General features: G+C 43.3%; 1 protein-coding gene across 2 annotated transcripts in view; it reads right to left on the reverse strand.

The window, feature by feature from the left end:
• Nucleotides 1-22,109, reverse strand: part of MPPED2 (metallophosphoesterase domain containing 2) — a 198,764-nt gene that overhangs the window by 19,555 nt on the left and 157,100 nt on the right. For both annotated transcript variants that reach the window (XM_073658081.1, XM_073658080.1), the window contains exon 5: nt 377-492. In XM_073658081.1, the coding sequence (XP_073514182.1) occupies nt 377-492 (116 nt within the window). The remainder of the gene's footprint in view (nt 1-376; nt 493-22,109) is intronic.

Raw genomic sequence — 22,109 nt, forward strand, 5'->3', positions numbered from 1 at the left:
CTTAAAAGAAGCTCTTAGATTTCTAGCCCAGCCACTAAACCCATAAAACCTCAGAATTGGGAGCAGTTACCTGTCAGATAAATACAGTTAATAAAACAAATGACCGAGCTGGAAGAGCTGCAGAACTGCTGTGGATATCCATTTAATTCTCCCCGGCTCCAGTAAATCAGAAAATTTAATTTAAACAACACCTAGGAACTCTCCAGATCTGCTGGGTTTAATTATCATGCCGGGCTCCTGTAAAGGCATCAATTTTTTTCTTTATTCATTGCTTTGTGTGCAGAGGGAAAGCTGGTGCCCGGGTTTGGAAGATTCATGCTGCTTACATTAAAGGCCGCCTCTGTGTGTGTAAGGTGACAGCGCGGCTTTAACTTACCGAGGGGAGGGCCGTGAGTCATTAGAATGTCGATGCCCTCAGGGATAAGGTTCCACTTGTCAAGTAAAGACTGGCCTCTAGGAAGATTAAATCCCCATCCATTAAACCATGGTGTCCTGTAGAAAAAAGAAGGTCTTTTATCAGTAATGGCTTGTAAATAGATCTGTCACTGTAACATACATTTCTTTACTTTTAGTAATATCTGCAATGGATAGGGTACGCTGAGGATTTTACATTTATTGGAGATTATTTTTCTATTGCATGTAAATAGATTTCTGCTATAAATTTGTTAAATATATATTTTTTATTTTCTACAGAAAGTTGAACCCATGATGTCAGAAAAACACAAAGGCAAACAACCACACCATGACCTAAAATCAACTCTCATATTTAGGAAAGTGTCAATGTGTTGGTATTAAAGGGGTTATCCAGGACTATTTAATTTTCTTTCTATGTGCCGAAGAATTAGCAGGCAGATATTATCTCACTACCTGCCTGTTCTGCCCGGCGCCGATCGCTCCCGGTACAGAGTGGTCATAGACCGCTCCTGCCGGCGATTCAGCGCCTTCTCTTCCGCTCTGCTGATGGGGCGTGACTGACAAGGTCATGCTGATTGATAGCTGGCTACCTGCTGGCTATCTGCGAGAAGCATGACGTCATCAGTCACACCCAGTCTACAGAACAGCCCGGAAGAAGAAGAGCTGCTCAGCTGATGTCTAGCCGCGGGAGGTGCAGCCGGTGATCGCTCTGAGCCGGCACCGGGTAGAACAGGCATGTACTTGCCTCTGTCAGCAACTACCTACCTATATGTTTTTAGGGTCATAGTAAAAAAAATTAAAATAGTCCTGTACAACCCCTTTAATACATGGCACAAGCAGTAACGCTATGTTGTGAATAACACCACCACAGAATTGGGGAGACCCACTCCTGGTATCTGGTGTCCATTTCATCGTTTTAACCCTATTCAGTTATGTTCACACAAAAGTTTTGCGGGACAGAACACATGGAAACTCTTCCTATTCATTTCTATAGTAAAACCACTTTGAGGTTCACATTTTTGTAGTTTTTGAAGCATTTTTTTTTTCCTGGAGAGGTTTAGAAAAATACCTTGTGGTAAAAAAAAGTACACGCCACTTCTTCAAAGTGGGTCCTGATTCAAAAATTCTTGGAGATAAAAACTCCAAAACATCCAAAATAACATCCATTTTAAAAACTCATTAGAGGCAATTCATCAAAGTATTGTCACCAAGTAGCAATATTATGGAGTTTCACAAAAATGTTGCACTTTTGCTCTTTTCATGACAGTTTGAAGAAACAACTTAATCAAAAGTGAAGGGATATTTTACGCCAGAAATGTTACAGCAATCTGTCCCTGTAGATTCTTCTACATTGGGAAAACCATCAGACCCCTGCATGTGAGGTTTGGTGAGCATTATAGATCAATTAGTTCAGGAAAGGGCTCTGCCCGTTTAATTCAGCACATGAAAGAAGCTCATGGTAGCGACCCTAATAAATTACGGAGGTAATTACAATTTAGTTTTACTTCAAAAAGAAGCTAGGCTAATTCTGGTCTCTAACGCACAAGGTCCAACAGGACTCAATGATTGCCTGGATTTATCTGTATTTATACGAGTTTTCATAAGTTCATTGTAACTGCGTTCGTGTTGCATTGTGTTTTTAAACATTTTTTTATTTGTGTGTTGTTTCACTTAATCAACACCTGTGCAGGTGGGTTGGCCGTATTGCCTCATTTTCAGGTATATAACCAAAAGGCCTCGACTGCTCACCTGTAGTGGACCCGTTGAAGCGCAGGACTCGTGCGAAAAGGCCGTTGTCCACTTACCCCCCGCACCCCAGAACCTGCACCACCCCTCCGCATGTGTAATCCCGAATAAACAGGACTATTATCAAGCAACACTGTTGGTGAGTGCATTATCTGTTCCATTTCTATAGCTATTATGGCTCAAGTTTCACTATATATGGAATTTGCACCACCTGGCTCGCATGCACACGGCTAGTGCCCTGTATACGTGGTTTCCAGGCTAACACTCTTATATGCAGAGTGCAGCGATTTGTGCTCAACAATTGAAAGCTGCATAGTGTGACTGGTGCCTTACTATCTCTTTTCATATGCTGAATTAATTCAGCTTATCATACTCCAGCGAGTCCTTCATCAACGACAGTCTTAATGATTTGGCCTCAGAAATCTCACATTGAACACAACCTCAGAGCGCCTTCTAATTAACATGGCGCATGCACAAATGAATCACTGGAATGGATCTGAGGTGAGGACTTTGAGGCATCTACTCACTGTGAACAGGCACAAACACAGCGATGGATGACTTAGCTCTGGACAGATTTCAATAGATGTATTTTCATTTAACAATTGTGGTAAACCAGAGTTTCCCTTTAGTTTAAGATCTTTTACCCCTAAAAATAGTTTACCACACAGACAGCATACCGGGCCAAGTGCAGCACCTTCAGGTCTGAAACTGTAGAGACTGTGCCACCATACAGGCGGTGCTGAAGCCTCAGTTACTGAAACTGTAGAGACTGTGCCACCATACAGGCGGTGCTGAAGCCTCAGTTACTGAAACTGTAGAGACTGTGCCACCATACAGGCGGTGCTGAAGCCTCAGTTACTGAAACTGTAGAGACTGTGCCACCATACAGGCGGTGCAGAAGCCTCAGTTACTGAAACAGTAGAGACTGTGCCACCATACAGGCAGTGCTGAAGCTTCAGCTACTGAAACTGTAGAGACTGTGCCACCATACAGGCGGTGCTGAAGCCTCAGTTACTGAAACTGTAGAGACTGTGCCACCATACAGGCGGTGCTGAAGCCTCAGTTACTGAAACTGTAGAGACTGTGCCACCATACAGGCGGTGCTGAAGCCTCAGTTACTGAAACTGTAGAGACTGTGCCACCATACAGGCGGTGCTGAAGCCTCAGTTACTGAAACTGTAGAGACTGTGCCACCATACAGGCGGTGCAGAAGCCTCAGTTACTGAAACAGTAGAGACTGTGCCACCATACAGGCAGTGCTGAAGCTTCAGCTACTGAAACTGTAGAGACTGTGCCACCATACAGGCGGTGCTGAAGCCTCAGTTACTGAAACTGTAGAGACTGTGCCACCATACAGGCGGTGCTGAAGCCTCAGTTACTGAAACTGTAGAGACTGTGCCACCATACAGGCGGTGCTGAAGCCTCAGTTACTGAAACTGTAGAGACTGTGCCACCATACAGGCGGTGCTGAAGCCTCAGTTACTGAAACTGTAGAGACTGTGCCACCATACAGGCAGTGCTGAAGCCTCAATTACGGAAACTGTAGAGACTGTGCCACCATACAGGCGGTGCTGAAGCCTCAGTTACTGAAACTGTAGAGACTGTGCCACCATACAGGCGGTGCTGAAGCCTCAGTTACTGAAACTGTAGAGACTGTGCCACCATACAGGCGGTGCTGAAGCCTCAGTTACTGAAACTGTAGAGACTGTGCCACCATACAGGCAGTGCTGAAGCCTCAGTTACTGAAACTGTAGAGACTGTGCCACCATACAGGCAGTGCTGAAGCCTCAATTACGGAAACTGTAGAGACTGTGCCACCATACAGGCGGTGCTGAAGCCTCAGTTACTGAAACTGTAGAGACTGTGCCACCATACAGGCGGTGCTGAAGCCTCAGTTACTGAAACTGTAGAGACTGTGCCACCATACAGGCGGTGCTGAAGCCTCAGTTACTGAAACTGTAGAGACTGTGCCACCATACAGGCGGTGCTGAAGCCTCAGTTACTGAAACTGTAGAGACTGTGCCACCATACAGGCGGTGCTGAAGCCTCAGTTACTGAAACTGTAGAGACTGTGCCACCATACAGGCGGTGCTGAAGCCTCAATTACGGAAACTGTAGAGACTGTGCCACCATACAGGCGGTGCTGAAGCCTCAGTTACTGAAACTGTAGAGACTGTGCCACCATACAGGCGGTGCTGAAGCCTCAGTTACTGAAACTGTAGAGACTGTGCCACCATACAGGCGGTGCTGAAGCCTCAGTTACTGAAACTGTAGAGACTGTGCCACCATGCAGGCGGTGCTGAAGCCTCAGTTACTGAAACTGTAGAGACTGAGCCACCATACAGGCGGTGCTGAAGCCTCAGTTACTGAAACTGTAAAGACTGTGCCACCATACAGGCGGTGCTGAAGCCTCAGTTACTGAAACTGTAGAGACTGTGCCACCATACAGGCGGTGCTGAAGCCACAGTTACTGAAACTGTAGAGACTGTGCCACCAAACAGGCGTTTCTGAAGCCTCAATTACAGAAACTGTAGAGACTGTGCCACCAAACAGGCGGTGCTGAAGCCTCAGTTACTGAAACTGTAGAGACTGTGCCACCAAACAGGCGTTGCTGAAGCCTCAGTTACTGAAACTGTAGAGACTGTGCCACCAAACAGGCGGTGCTGAAGCCTCAGTTACTGAAACTGTAGAGACTGTGCCACCAAACAGGCGGTGCTGAAGCCTCAGTTACTGAAACTGTAGAGACTGTGCCACCATACAGGCGGTGCTGAAGCCTCAGTTACTGAAACTGTAGAGACTGTGCCACCATACAGGCGATGCTGAAGCCTCAGTTACTGAAACTGTAGAGACTGTGCCACCATACAGGCGGTGCTGAAGCCTCAGCTACTGAAACTGTAGAGACTGTGCCACCATACAGGCGGTGCTGAAGCCTCAGTTACTGAAACTGTAGAGACTGTGCCACCATACAGGCGGTGCTGAAGCCTCAGTTACTGAAACTGTAGAGACTGTGCCACCATACAGGCAATGCTGAAGCCTCAGTTACTGAAACTGTAGAGACTGTGCCACCATACAGGCGATGCTGAAGCCTCAGTTACTGAAACTGTAGAGAGTGTGCCACCATACAGGCGATGCTGAAGCCTCAGTTACTGAAACTGTAGAGACTGTGCCACCATACAGGCGGTGCTGAAGCCTCAGTTACTGAAACTGTAGAGACTGTGCCACCATACAGGCGATGCTGAAGCCTCAGTTACTGAAACTGTAGAGACTGTGCCACCATACAGGCGATGCTGAAGCCTCAGTTACTGAAACTGTAGAGAGTGTGCCACCATACAGGCGATGCTGAAGCCTCAGTTACTGAAACTGTAGAGACTGTGCCACCATACAGGCGGTGCTGAAGCCTCAGTTACTGAAACTGTAGAGACTGTGCCACCATACAGGCGATGCTGAAGCCTCAGTTACTGAAACTGTAGAGACTGTGCCACCATACAGGCGATGCTGAAGCCTCAGTTACTGAAACTGTAGAGACTGTGCCACCATACAGGCGATGCTGAAGCCTCAGTTACTGAAACTGTAGAGACTGTGCCACCATACAGGCCGTGCTGAAGCCTCAGTTACCCTTGCTATTACTCTTCTTTCATGTGTTATTACCCAACTGCCAAAAATATATAAACATATTAACGCCGGAAAGCAAAAAATAAGATGTCAGACCCTTAAACAATGACCATAGGAGTATAATATAATTATAAAGGACAAAGAGAATGCTGAGATATTAGACAGGTACTTGAACTGAGTGCCAGGGATCATTCAGCAAGGCAGAAATCAAAGTTCACCACCCAATATAACTAAATTAACACAAGTAAAAGTATGGCTGTGTCTGAGTAAATGAAATATTGATGAAGACCCCGGCCAAGATGGCATTCATCCACGGATATTGAGGGAGTTGAGCTCAGTAATTCACAGACCGATGAATCTCAACTTCTTAGACTCTCTTGTAACAGTGTCGGTGCCACAAGATTGAAGGATGATTGATGTGGTACCGATATTTAAGCAGGTGGATCCGTGCAAGTACTGTTAAGTTTAACATCAGTGGTGTGCCACTGTGTTTTGAAGTATTGCAAGAGATGAGCTTCAAAAGTATAAACTGAGGAGCAAAAAGCACAATAGGGTCTTATCTGATGTTAAAAGACAATAAGGTGCAGGGAATTGCTCACCTGGTATAGTCGTGTATCATACAACAAGGATCAAGCTTAAATTTGTCAGCTGCTGCAGTCCCATGGGTTAAAAAAATGTTGTAATGCCAGAAGAGAACCAATAGGTGGGTCGTCTGCACTGTCGATGGAGATCCAAAACAATGGTCTTGAATCCCCCTATTGGATCTCTTCTTGCGCTTCAAAATTATAAAGCAGAGAACAGTATAATACCTGACAAAGCAGGACGGATTCATGAAAAAAGTCGGGTCTAACCAACATGTTGGGTTTCTATGAGGAGGTAAGTGCAAATCTGGATGTTGGTAATGCAGCTGATGTGATTTATCTGGACTTTGCAAAGGCATTTGATACTGTACCACACAGCAACCAGAGACATCTACATAAGATGTGTGCATGAGCAAATACAAGGCAGATGAGGTTTATCATTGAGAAATGTAAGGTAATGCATCTATGCTGGAATAATTGTATTGCTACATTTCCCTTTAACGCAAAATGATGTACATGCGCTGTGGTCAACGAGTGTGGAGGGGGCTCAGGAGTTATGTTATATAGCCGGCATCTCTAACAGCAGCAGCCTGAGGTGAGCTCCGATTGCTACTGTTGTGAGCAATTTAAAGGGAATCTGTCAGTAGGATCAACCCTCCTAAGCCGTCTATATAGACATGCAGGTTATAGGAAACTGAATAAAATGATACCTTGATATCTGTAATTCGGTGTCTTAATCCAGAGAAATCCACATTTTTCTTATACGTAAATGACTTCTTCCAGGTTATGAGGAGGATGTTTCCCAGAAGATGACTCCAGAGCTTATTTTACATGAAGGGGGAGTTACCAGTGTGAGACAAGTAACTAACACAGAACAGCAGAAATGAAATTTGTCTTCTTCCAAACACATTTTTGCTTCTCTCTGAACTTTGCTGTATTGCTACAATATTACAGCCCTGTCTGTCTATGAGCTGGAAGCTGAGAGGAACCTGCAGATGTGTCAGGTATAATCACACACAGCTCTGCAGTGTGTGACTTATCCTTACTCATAGGATATAACTAACTTATCCTTACTCATAGGATACCTATAAGTAAGGACAAGTTATGGTCCGAAACGCACAAGTTTCATAAACTTTGGCCACTGTAGACATTCATTTTTTATTTTGTCTTTTTAATGTATTTTGAATAAACTTTGGAGTTTTTATTAGTTCTGGTGCTGGATAACATTTCTTACATTGCCCCTTGCCTCCTCGTGGATACCGTCCCCGGAGATCCGTGCATCGGACATCTTCTTTGAATCCATGGACTATTTCTACAACTAATTTCGGTGAGCTGATGGTTTTTGTTTTTTATGGACTGTTGTATTGCAATAGCATATAGTAAAAGCGATCAGACTATCGCAAGTTCAAGTCCTCTGAAAGGAACTTAAAAATAAAGCAAAAAATGTAAAATGTAAAAAAAAAAAATTCTAATTGCCCCTCTTTTCCGTCATTTAAAATAATAAAAAATAAACATTTAATATCACCGTGTCTGTAAAAGTCCAGTATATCAAAATACAAAAATTTATTAACCCATATTGTAAATGCCAAAATGGTGATTTTTAGGTGAACCCAAACCCCTAAAAGATGCAATAAAGCTAATCAAGAGTGTCGCATAAACTCAAAATTGGTATCAATTAAACAGTCAACTTGCCATGAAAAAAAATCAAACAGCTCTATCAACAGAAAAACAAACACTATAGATCTTGGGGTATAGTGAGACAAACCGAAATTTCCTTTTTTAAATTTTTTACAAACTTCTGAATCTTTTTTCACCACTAAAAAAATCTTTGCAAGTTTGGTATGGATGATCATACTGACATAGAGAATCAGGTTTCAGGGTTATTTTTACCATGCAATGAAAACTTTAAAAACAAAACCCAAAAATCAATGACGGAGGCTGCAGTTTTTTCATCACTTCATCCCTCCTGAATTTTTTCCCCATTTTTCAGTACCTTGGACGGCAAAATCAATGGTGTCATTCAAAACTAAAACTCAGCCCTCAAAAAAGTTAAGCTCCCGTGTAGTTGTGTCAATGGAAAAATAAAAAAAAGCATATGACTATTGGAAGAAGAGGTGGAAGAATGAAAATGAAAAGACAAGAGAGGATATTCATTAAAGAGATCGTCCACCTTCGGTTAATAATTTTCATTTTATTACTTAAATGCATATATTCAAAGATAAATAGAATTTTTGCTGCTGGATTACACAAAAAATCATCCCACCGTTGGCCTTTGATAGCCTCTGTGTTTTGCTGTCTATTGCTCATTGCAGAGTGAGTTAACGGAGAATCAATCATTGAGCTTAATCTGACATTGGACAGTGGACTTTGTAACTCATTTTTTTCTTAGCTCCTCTCAGCTGATTGATGTGGTCTGTGGTCATCAAAGGTGAATGTGCAGGGATACAAACAGCATGTAAAAGCCAAGCCAGAGGATGCAAAAATTATATTTAGCTAAAAATACATGTATTTTAGTAAAAAATAAAGGCCTCAAAGGTGGTCAACCCCTTTAAATGGAAAAGAAGGACCTGGGTATTATAGTTTCAAGTAAGCAAGCAGCAGTACTCAATGCCAAGCAGCAGCTACAAAAGCTAACAAGATTTTAGGATGGTGTGTAAGTTTTTATAATCCTTGTTGCATCGGTTTTTCACCGTTCACGAAAACAAAAAAAATCTTCTTTTTCCCACCCATTAAACAGTAACATTCTTGTGCTGTCCATTTTTTTCATGGGGCTATTGATTTGTTGAGCAAATTTGATCTACAACATGGATCAAAGGAAGACTGGTCTCCTCTTTTTTTTTTTAAATAAATAAAATTTTTAAGTAAATAAAAAGGCACAGTGATTGTCCATCATCTATCCACAAACGTAGTGGATAGTACACATGCCAAAAGAACTGATGTGTGAACCAGTCCTTATAAAGAGAGGTTAGAAAAGTTGGGCTTATTTAGCTTAAAAAAATATTTCATTTATATGTACAAATACATGAATGGCCATTATTCTTTCCAAGGACCTTACAAAGGACCAGGGGGCACTCATAACGTGTGGATGAAAGGCGATTCCGGCTGCTAAACAGGAAAGGGTTCTTTACAGTCAAGCAGTCAGACTGTGGAGTGCCGACCACAAGAGGTAGTGATGGCCGACACTAACAGCTTTTATACAAGGGCTGGATGATTTCCTCACAACAAATGGCATTGTGGGTTATAAATAATTTAGTGATAGAGAATGTAGAACTGGTGGAGAAATGTTGATCTTGATGGACATAAGTCTTTTTTCAACCTATAGAACTATGTATTCCAGAGCTGGTAATGTGCCTACTTAAAGGGAACCTGTCACCATGAAAATGCAGCCCAAGCTTTAGGCAGCATGTTATAGAGCAAAGTGGATTGATGTATAGATAAGTGAGAAAAGATTCAGTGTAACTTATAATTCATTCATGTAATCCTCTGCTCTTTCTGGGATTGTCAGTCCAGTGTGCGGTCCTATCAGTGACTGACAGCTATCTCTGTATGCACAGTTATAAATAGCTGTCAGTCACGGATAGCACCGCTCACTGGACTGACAATCCCAGAAAGAGCAGAGGATTACATGAATGAATTATAACTTATATGGAATCTTTTCTACCAAAACTATATATCAATGTAATCAGTTCCCCCTGCTCTATAAAATGATGCCTGCAGATTGGACTGCATTTTCATGGTGACAGGTTTTCTTTAAAGGAGTTGTCCAGTCTTAAACTACAAGTCTGCAGCCACTATACGTGACTGCAGACTTGTGAATCCTCACGGCACGTGCACTGCGCACTGTGAGGATTCTGTGATGCCAGCAGAGAGCTGTTATTTTAGGCTACAGCCCCACTATCAGTATTTGGTCAGTATTCGGTCAGTATTTTTTCTCAGGCGTGGGAGAAAAAAACACGTGAGGAATAATCAGAGAAAAGGTATAATAGAAACAAGTCACCAATTCTGCATTTATCACCCACTCCTGGTTTTGGCTTCCACTCCTGAGAAAAAATACTGACTGAATGCTGACCAAATACTGATAGTGGGGCCGTGGCCTTACAGAAAGTATGCAATTTGCATACTTCCGGTCACATTCTGACTAGACTGTACCCTGCCTAGCTCAATACATTTGCAGCTCCTGGCGCCGGAGAATCCTCACAGCGTGCAGAGTATGCGATATGAGGATTCACAAGTCTGCAGTCAAAGTGACTGCAGACTTGTAGCTTAAGCCAGGACAACCCCTTTAAGCATAAGAATAGGGTGGCATATTGAATAAAATGCTGCAACAGATTTCTAAAACCGCCTATACTCTTTGTAATGGCCAAACCTACAGATATTGACAGGTTCAGCAGTCTAATGTGCATGGTGGTCCCGGACTCTCCCAGCAGATGATGTTGGGGAAGATAAAGATCCAGGATATTTGATTTCAGACTTCTGATTTTTTTTTTGTTGTCTTATAAATAAGCCACCGGCATAAATGTCTGGAAGTGGCTTTGACATAGAGAACAATTGGCTAAGCGAGGGCTCCTATGTATAGTAGAGGCGGCCGAAACAGTTGATGGGCGAATGATCGGCCAAACCATAATTCGGTTGCCCATCTAAAGTGTTTGCGGGCTTTAGATGCAGGGTATTCAAATTAACATCAAGTGCAGGAGGAGCATCATTCTTACTATTTCCCTCTTTGTAGCTAGGTAGTGTAATAAGTTATCAGCATCATAATGGAGTTTGTATGGCCTGTTGGATAATACGATACTAGTCCACTTTAATTTCAAGGCAAACTCATCCTATCAGTGCAGATGCAGGTCATTATCAAGAGGAATCATAGGCCATTTGTGAATTTACCTCCGTAAAGTAAATGACTATTCTGAAGGTCACTTCCAGATAAGGCGGTTGTGTTGGTCCTCAAGTCCTGCATTCTGACAGGGTTCTGATGATAACCCACACAAGTCTGCCCATGGGGGACATTTTGGGAACCATCCAACATAACTAACCTGAATACATGGACTTGTGCTCAGTTACCTTCCTCTGAGCTGCAGATGGACGGAGAGGAATGATGCACAAAAAAAAAGTATTCAGACATCCTATTGCCGAAGTATGTCAGAGCAAAGCGCGGGGATTTGCCACGGCTGATTAAACACTGGTGCAGTGGGTAATCTGACAAGGGTGGAAGAATGTGTGAGGACAATTTCTTGACTCATCTTTAACATGCATGGCTGAGAAAGTTTTCAAGAGCTGCCTGACTGCTACAGACTGCAGAGCCCGAGGAAAGCTAATGCCAGAACAATACATGGTACAATATGGAAACTATACGTAACATATAATAAAAACACAAAACAATCAATGCGATGTTACCGCACTGCACAAACTTATTACAACCTGAAATGTATTTTGATTTACAATATAGAACCACGAATAATTATGTTTTTCTAAAGAATATCTGGATATAACAATATTGGGGTAAAGTAGTGGTTAGCATTACATTACTGCATTAGGCCATAGTTACATGTAGTGTCGTTTTTACACTTAGGTTTTTGTGTGCACAATCTGCTGTGTTTAACAGTAAAGTGGATGTGATTTCAGGAAAACTCATGTCCACTGCGCTTTTAAAGAAGCGGCGGAGCTGTGCCATGGATGGCTGATGCTCACCTTTTCCATAGTATAAACCTGCTCCTATTGCTTACTATTATATTAATGGAATGAGAGGAACTCTCTAAAGCGTCCCGGACTTTCCAAAGGCTGACAGCTGTCTCATACACAGGAATGCTCGGCCAGGCGGAGTGCTCCTGGGTTCCCTATGAAAGCTAGATTCCTGTGCCGGTGGCTCATCTCCTGGATAACAAAGAACTGTCCATCAGAAATCATATTGGATCCTCCTTTCCCCACCATCTGTCAGGGGAGAGTCCAGAGGTCCCAAAACACATTAGACTTTCATCTAATGTGTATGATGGCCTTAACACCTAATCGCCCAAAAGTTTTGTCTGTTAATGACACAGCACAAATAAAATAATTTAAAAAGTATTCCAAAATAGTTTGAAAATAATAGCGCACCATATAGAATGCCTGCCAGGACGGGAAACCCAAGAACAGTGCTGGGATTTTAAATTGCCTTCATAATAGCCCCCACATACTACCACAGGCTTTTTTCTTTAAATGAAGCGCAAATATTACAGCAGCTTAAAAAGTATATAATGTCATACATGGATTTCTGTTTTTGCTATTTCTCTATACTTATATAAAATATTATACAGTATATTAACATTAATTATTTTATCTCTAATCAAATAAAAATTCCAATAGTATTCCCATAGGACAGTTGGGATTGTGTTGCCGACCACTGCAGGACAATGGGGGGATTTCAAATTCTATGCAGCACCACAAACCATAATTATTATATGCCTATAATATAAAGATTCCAAAGATAGCATTATATTATTAAAAATATATATATTTTATATAAAAATGCATACTAAAAATCACTCTATTCATTACTTTCATCCAATTTACTGCAGGCCAAATCATCGTTATAGGAACACTCAAGGAAAAAATAATGCAGAGCCAAAAGTTTTGCAATATGAATTCAAAGAACACCAAACAGAATAGTCACTCTCCCCCCTTTAGGCTCCATGCTAGGCATAACCCAATTTATCTGACTTGTTTTCCTTTAAGTTGTAATCATATTGCCAATCATTGCTATATTTCTTCTGACCAGCCGAATATTCATGTGTGGCGCCCTGCAAAGTCAGGCGTCACAAATATCTGTGAACTGCGGTGTGAGAAGCCAGCTCTTCAGCCATTTTTACACACACATGTAATTAGTCTAAGGGCAGTATTGTGTCTCAGTGGTTAGCACTGCAGCCTTGCAGCACTGGGGTTCTGGGTTCAAATCCCACCAAGGACAACATCTGCAAGGAGTTTGTATGTTCTCCTTGTGTCTGTGTGGGTTTCCCCCAGGTTCTCTGGTTTCTTCCCACACTCCAAAGACATACTGATACAGAATGTAGATTGTGAGCCCCAATGGGACAGTGCCCATAATGTCTGTAAATTGTCTGAATTGGAAAGCACTGCAGAATATGTTGGCGCTATATAAATAAAAAAATTATTATTATTGTCACAGGTGTGTCAGATATAAAAGACAGTCGCTCTGCAGCTGGTTGCATAAAATCACTTTGTTTGGCATTGCAAAGGTCTTTTTAAATCTGCCTTACTTCAGGACCCAGCGTCTACCTCCCTCCTCTGATTGACATCCTGGCTTTGGTGTTTAAATACTTTCAGTTTGCTGAAGGGAGGGGCCGGCGATATTCACATGTTCCCTTGTGTAGGTTTGGAGCTATTGTAGTCTGTTAACTTCCTCTCTGGTGCTTCGGAGGACGTTTGGTGTAATCTCTCTGAAGTCTGCTCAAGCTAAGTTTCTCCCCCCTGTGTTGGTCTCCCTTGTTGTCTTTAGTTTATAGTGGGGACTGACCAGTGCTCACCCCCTCCCCCACTTCCCTTTCCAGGGCCTAGCTTTAGGGATATACAGAGCTTAGGTTTCTTGTTCGGAGATTGGTGAGGAACCAATATAGGGATGGTAGGGGAGACATGGTGATTTTGGATCAGCCTAGGGGTCTCCACTTCCCATTTCCTTAGTGTCTGGGCTCGCTTCCCCTCATCCTTTCGTGCTACACTTTGTCTTACCTACACTGTGCGTGAAAGGGCTTTTGTGAAGTCTGGTGGGTAGCAGCCCCTGCAGGAGAACTACTAAGCCCAGGAGAAGAAAAGGTGCGCCACTGGGATTGAGTGGTGCTGGGGATCAAGGAGGCCAGCCAGTGCCCTTACTCTGGTCGTTGTCGGGACTCCAGCAAAATCTGTGCAGCCACAAGGGACATAGTGTCCTGCACGGTTCAAGAAGTGCCCAACTGCCAGACAATGTCAGAAGAGATATGTCTATGGAGGATCCTTAGCTCTCAGCAGTGGAAAGAGCTGAGGTACTTTCCTGTAAGCCTGAGGTGCCGTGGATGCCAAGATCCAGGCTGAGAGGAGAAGATTTAGTGCACGTATAGTGATGTATGCAGCGGGAGTGAGGAGAGCTGCTAGACATTGCTGGAAAAGAGCTGGGGTCATCTCACCATGAGGGGCTCTTGGCACTGTGTACTGAATCATTGTGGAGAGCTGTAATCATCATCATCATCATCATCAACTGCTCCAATAAAAGTGAGTTTTTCTTGCTATTGCACCTGAAGTCTGGACGTTGCTTATTGAGACAGGTTGATCCTGCATCTCCTCGACCTGGCGGCCGGCGAGACCACCGTGACAGTTGGCCTCTATTACGCCCCAGCTGGGAGGAGGCAGACCCAGAGAGGTGCTTATTTGAAATAACTTTCTTTTTTCCTGCAGAATTTTGGATATGTCAGTCTTTGTAGTCCTGGAGCCAAATTACCGCACTGTCATTCAGGCATCACAAAGCTGTCATGATCATCTTCGATCCCCAAATACCTCGGACAGCTCAATCTTACCACAATCATTAGAGAAAGACGTGCGAGTGCTGTGTGGATGTCACTCTCCATACTGCAAGAGTCAAGAAACCCGACCATTTTCTTTTGCAGCCAATTAATGTCTCCTCATAGATCAGAGATCTCTGGCGTCCCACAAGGACTTGGCTAACAAATCATGTCAAATGGCCATGACTTATAATAAAAAAATGTCTCATCCAGTGTTTCAAAGGTGACCATGAGAGGTCAATGTGATATCTTCTCTGCATATCCTTTGAGGGATTATATCGAATCATTTAGAGGTGTGTATCTACCTATCTATCTGTCTACATATATACATACACACATATACAGTACATATACACAAATACTACATATATATACACACACACACTAGTGTGTGTATATATTATACAGTGTGCATGTATATATACACACACGCATATAAACATACTCACTATATAGTATATATATTATACAGTGTGCATATATGAGTTTGTGTGTGTATATAACATATAATGTATATATACACACACCAAGACAACAATCACTGGAGAAGGATATCATGGTTGTAAGAATAAAAGGAACAAGGTGAAGTGGAAGACCAACAACCTGATGGCTTGATACCATCTAGATAACAGCGGAGAAGACCCCGGTGACCTATCTAGGCTTGCACAACATCCATCTTCCTACAGAGCATTCATCCATCAAATAAAATAATATATTATACAGTGTATATCTATCTATCCATCTATCGATATATGTACTGACTATATATCTCACATGTAAAGCGACATGGAATAAATGGCGCTACAATAATAAATAATAATAATATATCAGAATGTTAGAGTTGGTTGCTTACAGTATGCTAAAACTTATTATAAATACATTTAATATTTACATAGGGCTGCCAGTTGCCATAGTAAATATATACATTATCTGTACATTATTTTTTTCATGTGTGCTCTAAACAACACAATTTAAGGAAGGTAAAATTCATATTATAAATCTAGGAATTTAATTACTATATATCTTATCTACAAGGGGTAATTGTGTGACTTACAGTAAACTTGTGTAGTTCCAAGATTTTGTCTCCCAAGGAAGATTCCTGTCCATATACCACATTATGGCTTATGGACATCATAGACTGAGGTCCGTAGCTTCAGATCAGATTTTTCCCCCTTAAAAACTGTGAGAAATGCTTTTTATCTGAAAACTTTAAGGACCATACAGATTTACTTATAAAAACCTTTAAATTTTTTTGCACTTACAGCCCCCAATTCTCTATAGGTATATAGTCAGTGTTTGCTACAACCAGTCACAACTCATGGCCAGGAGTGGCGCTGTTTATTTTCTCCTATTTTCCACATTTACATAGAAAAAGTAGGAGCAATTCTTTATTTTTTTTAATAGTATAATGTAAATTAGTGTGCATTACAAATTGATGAAGAGTCCAGATATCGTAGCTCATTTCTGCATGTCATCATTGTATTACTTCATATTGAAGGTGACAACATTTAATCATTAATGACCCACTAAAATGAGACAGAAGCCCACGCAGTGCAGAAATCATCTTGCTATACGGTATTATTGTCAGTAACTGCGGCCGGCTCATCCCATCATATAGGCTTATTGGATTTCAATGGGTAAAGACTGCATGTGAAAGGAACAGCTTGCCTCCTGCCTGATAGCCACTGAAAGAAGAGGCAGTAAACATTTATTGCTGGCTGTAAAATTCATTATCACCTTTTGTAAAGAGCCATTTCTATTCAGGACCTCTCCTGTATGCTGAACATGGAGGTGCAGTAAAACAATGCAATCTTCCAGCCTCTTGTGACACCAGCAAACTGCGCAAAGACTACAGAGAGCCTGGCGAGCAATGCCATCTACACAGCGGCTTGTTAGTATGGACGGCGCACATGGCAGAGACGCGAAAGATTGCCTGCAGTGGGGTGAACAAGATATGGGGCTGGAACAGTCCGCTCCCTATACATCCCATCCATGTTCTCTTATTACCAAAGACATTAATCATAAAAGGATACAATATCAGAACCACAAAGCTGGGAAATTATCTCTGATCTGGAAAAATACTGAATATCACATGCATTTTTTGGCAGCTGTATACAGTGGCAGGTGTCACCAATAGGCTTCATTGGTAAAAGCTATATACTCTTTACTGCAGACTACTACACTATTCTGTATAGTTATAAAATGCTGCATTTATCAACCCAATGGGGGCAGATTGGCCTCTTTTTAGCACCTTTTACTTCAGCTGGACCATGTGGATAATTTTGGAGTGTGCACTGGGAGTCAAAGGGTAGGTTCACACGTCCGATGTCTCCACATATGTGAAAAACAGACAGATTAGTCTGATCAGACTTTGTGGCATCAGTGCAGAGAAGGAAAAAAAATTCTCTCCACCTTCATTCTGTCAGATGTCATCCAAGTGCAGTTCGATTTTTTTTCACGGACCCATAAAAGTTGCATTGCCTATTTTGATTCGAACCCTCAGATCAAAATTGGACATGTGTCTGTGGACCACATTGCCATAGGGAAAAAAAACAGACATGTGAACAGCCCCATACAATATCATGGGTGAGAAATATGGTAAGCTGGAGATAGGAAGATACTGCCAGTAAGATTGGTGCTTAAAGTTGGATGCAATAGTGTAAGTATACTGCCCATAAAGGAGGGGGCACAAGGTCTCAATGTGCTTTTTGTGGGAACTTTGGCTGTCTTTACACTTAGATTTGGGTGTCACTACTCAAGGGGGGAGACGCTGAATTTGGCTTGTGACCATCTCTCATAGCTGAATGTGACTCACAGTAAGAATGTTGGGGACCACAGCTTTTAAAGATTTCTAAGAAATAGTATTTGAGACATAGAATATAAAGGACACAGTTCTAGTACATTAAAAACCAGGTGGACAGAGGTGTCAGGTCAGGTTAGTCACAAGGACTAGACAGACTTCCATATTGTTGCAGCCCATGACAAAACCTTTGTTGGCCTGAACATAGAATTGAAGCCGATTCCAACCATTGGCAGCTTCTTCCTTTTGCTGCCCACTCTGCTCCTCCACTATTATAAAAGGCCCAGCCACTCTGCAAAAATAGGAGCATATAGGCTAATCCCTGTGTTGTGTCCCCTCACGGCAGGGGGTGACAGGCAGGGGAAACCCTTCCATTCATCTGCCTTGTATCATCTATAGGGACTATTTTATTCATAGCGTGCACATTATACAACACGATTATTGGACACAATTAATAAAATTATGCACAGTATCACTATTCAGTAGGGCATGGGCTTTGGCTTTCCTTTTCCTCGAATGAGGATGAGCACAGTGTTGCAGACAGCAGGATGATACAGTTTTCTGCATACACCTGCTGCATCCACCACCTCCTTCTACACATTCCCCATTTAGGTGAAAAGTGGTGGGAAGATTCCACGAAAAGACAAAGTACAATGAGAAGTTCATGAGCTACTATCAGCCCAAAGAAATTCCATCAATTACTCCTCTACAAATGCAACAACCTGACAATACAACTATAAAATGACAATAAAAATACTGTGTGACAGTGGGTATAAATGCACCTTCATCTTCCTCATGCACATACCATACACAGGTATAAAAATACATTACTACATTATAGGTGTACATGTGTCCTAATTTCAAACAAACTATTCCAACACTCCTCTACTGTATGTAATTATGTTTTTGCTTTCAGAATTTAAAAATCCAGCATAATAAAACATAATTGCGAACAATTTCAAAAAGGCATAGCCAAATTGTCGAATGCGTTTCGAGCCTATAATTTTGAAAGGTTCTTAGACAGGGCACAATGAAAGACCGTTGACCAAGAACCTCTCACAATCTTCAGTTTGAAACACACAGTCTTTTACAGTGAAACTTATTTCAATACTTGTGTTGATCATAATTCTTTTGTTTATTACACTGGATTTTAATCTAAGTAATAAAGGACAAAAAGGGTTTTTTTCATAAAGAAAGCGAGTTGCAGAATTCAGTTTGTTGTTTGGCATTAGTATGCTGCACCCGCTAGCTGGCTGGGGAATGCTTCTGTGCGCCGTCTTTAAATTGCAATGTTTAATGAACCATCTTAAAGAGTCGTACTTCTAAGAAGTTGAGCAAAGAAAAAACACCCATTTTTTTTATCTTTTGTACACTTTTCCACTCTTACCTTTTAGTTAATTTTGTAAAAGACCTCAATTTCTTATGGTACAAACTCAGTACATTATTGTTACATGACAGCGTTCCCTTCATAGACTGCAAATCACATCACAACTCCTGAGTGGCCACATAGACACATAATAAACATCTCCTGACACAGCACTGAATACTCATGGTCCATTCACACTATTCATCTTGGGATATGTAAATTCAATACATTATCAGGATATTCTGGCAAAACCCTTGACAGGCTGCAATTCACAATAGGAGCCCTGTATGGCCACACATAGCATAAACCTCTCTAGACAGTATCACAACATTATGTGTTTTCCACGGTTATAGATGAGGCAGTGTTCACTGTATGCTGAGGTGAATCATCTCCCGCCTCAACTACTGCAACCTCCGGCTCTGTGGCCTCCCTTCCAACACTCTCGCACCCCTCCAATCTATCCTAAACTCTGCAGCCCGACTAATCCACCTGTCCCCCCGCTATTCCCGGGCCTCTCCTCTCTGTCAATCCCTTCACTGGCTCCCCATTACCCAGAAACTCCAGTTCAAAACCCTAACCTTGGCATGCAAAGCCATCCACAACCTGTCTCCTCCATACATGTGTGACCTAGTACAGGGGTGGATTAAGAGTAGCAAGAGCCCCGGGCAGTTTAGAAGGCGTGGGCCCCCCCCCCACACACACCTGATGTATCACGTGACATGTCACATGATCCCCTGTGATAGATCATGTGATAGTTCACGTGAAATTAATTTTGCACAATATTACAATTATTTTTTTACATTAATTGTATGACTTAATATTGAGCATAATTAAGTATGCTGACATCCCCTATATACAGTATGAGACCCTACACACAATATGAGCTACCACATAATCCTCCTATACACAGCAGGAGGCCGCACATAGTCATCTATACACAGCGGAAGGCCGCACGTAGCCATCTATACACAGCGGGAGGCCGCACGTAGCCATCTATACACAGCAGGAGGCCGCACGTAGCCATCTATACACAGCGGGAGGCCGCACAGAGCCATCTATACACAGCAGGAGGCCGCAAGTAGCCATCTATACACAGCAGGAGGCCGCACGTAGCCATCTATACACAGCGGGAGGCAGCAGGTAGCCATCTATACGCAACGGGAGGCCACACGTAGCCCTCTATACACAGCGGGAGGAGGCCGCACGTAACCATCTATACACAGTGGGAGGCCGCAAGTAGCCATCTATACACAGCGGGAGGCCGCACGTAGCCATCTATACACAGCAGGAGGCTGCACGTAACCATCTATACACAGCGGGAGGCCGCACGTAGCCATCTATACACAGCGAGAGGCCGCACGTAGCCATCGATACACAGCATGAGGCCGCACGTAGCCATCTATAAACAGCGGGAGGCCGCCGCACGTAGCCATCTATACACAGCGGGAGCCACACGTAGCTATCTATACACAGCAGGACGGCTGCACGTAGCCATCTATACACAGAGGGGGGGCGCACGTAGCCGTCTATACACACCATGAGGCCGCACATAGCCATCTATAAACAGCAGTGGGAGGAGGCCACACGGCGCCCCCCAGATACAGCGGGAGGAGGCCGCACGGCGCCCCCCAGATACAGCGGGAGGAGGAAGCACGGCGCCCCGCAGATACAGCGGGAGGCCGCACGGTGCCCACCAGAGCCAGCGGGAGGAGGTTGCATGGCGCCCTGCAGATACAGCGGGAGGAGGCCGCACGGTGCCCCCCAGATACAGCGGGAGGAGGCCGCACGGCGCCCCCCAGATACAGCGGGAGGAGACCACATGGCGCCTCCCAGATACAGTGGGAGGAGGCCGCACGGCGCCCCCCAGATACAGCGGGAGGAGGCCGCACGCAGTCACGCACACACACACTAACATATACAACCATATACATACACGCATAAACACATTTGAAACACAAAAATACATATAAACAGACATCACACAATGATATCTGCCTGCACACACACACACACACTGACGCGCATGCACACACACACACACACACACGTCACTCACCATCCACCGGCTCGGCTCTAGACGTCGTCCAGCTACTCTCCGGTGCAGCAGTGCAGGGCACACACTGTGTGACATCACACTAGCAGACACGGCCGCGCACAGGGCCATGTCTCCTAGCTGTGACGCAGCCGGGCCAGCAAAAGCACACAGGGAAGTTAACAGGTGCAGTGCTGGCCTGGCTGAAGAAAAAGCAGCGGCCCTGCGCCGCTGCTGTGGGTGCAGTCCGGGGGCCCCCCTGCCTCTGCCTGCCGGTGTCTGCCGCATTGGCGCCGCACATATTATAATGAGGGCAATCTGGCTAAGGGCCCCCCGGAGCCCCGGGCGGTAGCCCAGATTGCCCTCATTATAATCCGCCTATGACCTAGTCTCCCAGTACTTACCTGCATGTAACCTCTGATCCTCACAAGTTCTCCTTCTCTACTACCCTCTTATCTCCTCTTCCCACAATCGCATACAAGATTTCTCCCGTGCATCCCCCCTACTCTGGAACGCTCTACCCCAACACATCAGACTTTCGCCTACCATCGAAACCTTCAAAAGGAACCTGAAGACCTACCTCTTCTGACAAACATACATCCTACAGTAACCCTCATTCCACCATACCGCTGCACGACCAGCCCTACCCTCACACCCTGTAGATTGCGAGCCCTCCCGGGCAGGGTCCTCTCCCTTCTGTACCAGTTTGCCGTTGCGTTTTTGTTCAAGATTATTGTACTTGTTTGCTATGTATACCCCCTTTTTCACATGTAAAGCGCCATGGAATAAATGGCGCTATAATAATAAATAATAATAATAATCTAGATGAATTTCTGTTGAGTATATACAGTATGTAGAAATGGAAAAAGCTGGTTCTGGACCCCATGACCATCACCGCAATCCAAATCCAGCCCATCATTACAATCGATGTGATGCACCATCTTATGTGTTACTATAAATGCTAACTAGAAATGGCTACACTACCTGAAATAGAGAAAGTGGGCACCTTTAAGAATGTATACAGTTATGGCCAAAATTGTTG

The sequence above is a fragment of the Phyllobates terribilis genome, unplaced genomic scaffold, assembly GCF_046119375.1.
Source record: "Phyllobates terribilis strain yellow unplaced genomic scaffold, ASM4611937v1 Scaffold_13__5_contigs__length_258822181, whole genome shotgun sequence".
NCBI lineage: Eukaryota > Metazoa > Chordata > Amphibia > Anura > Dendrobatidae > Phyllobates > Phyllobates terribilis.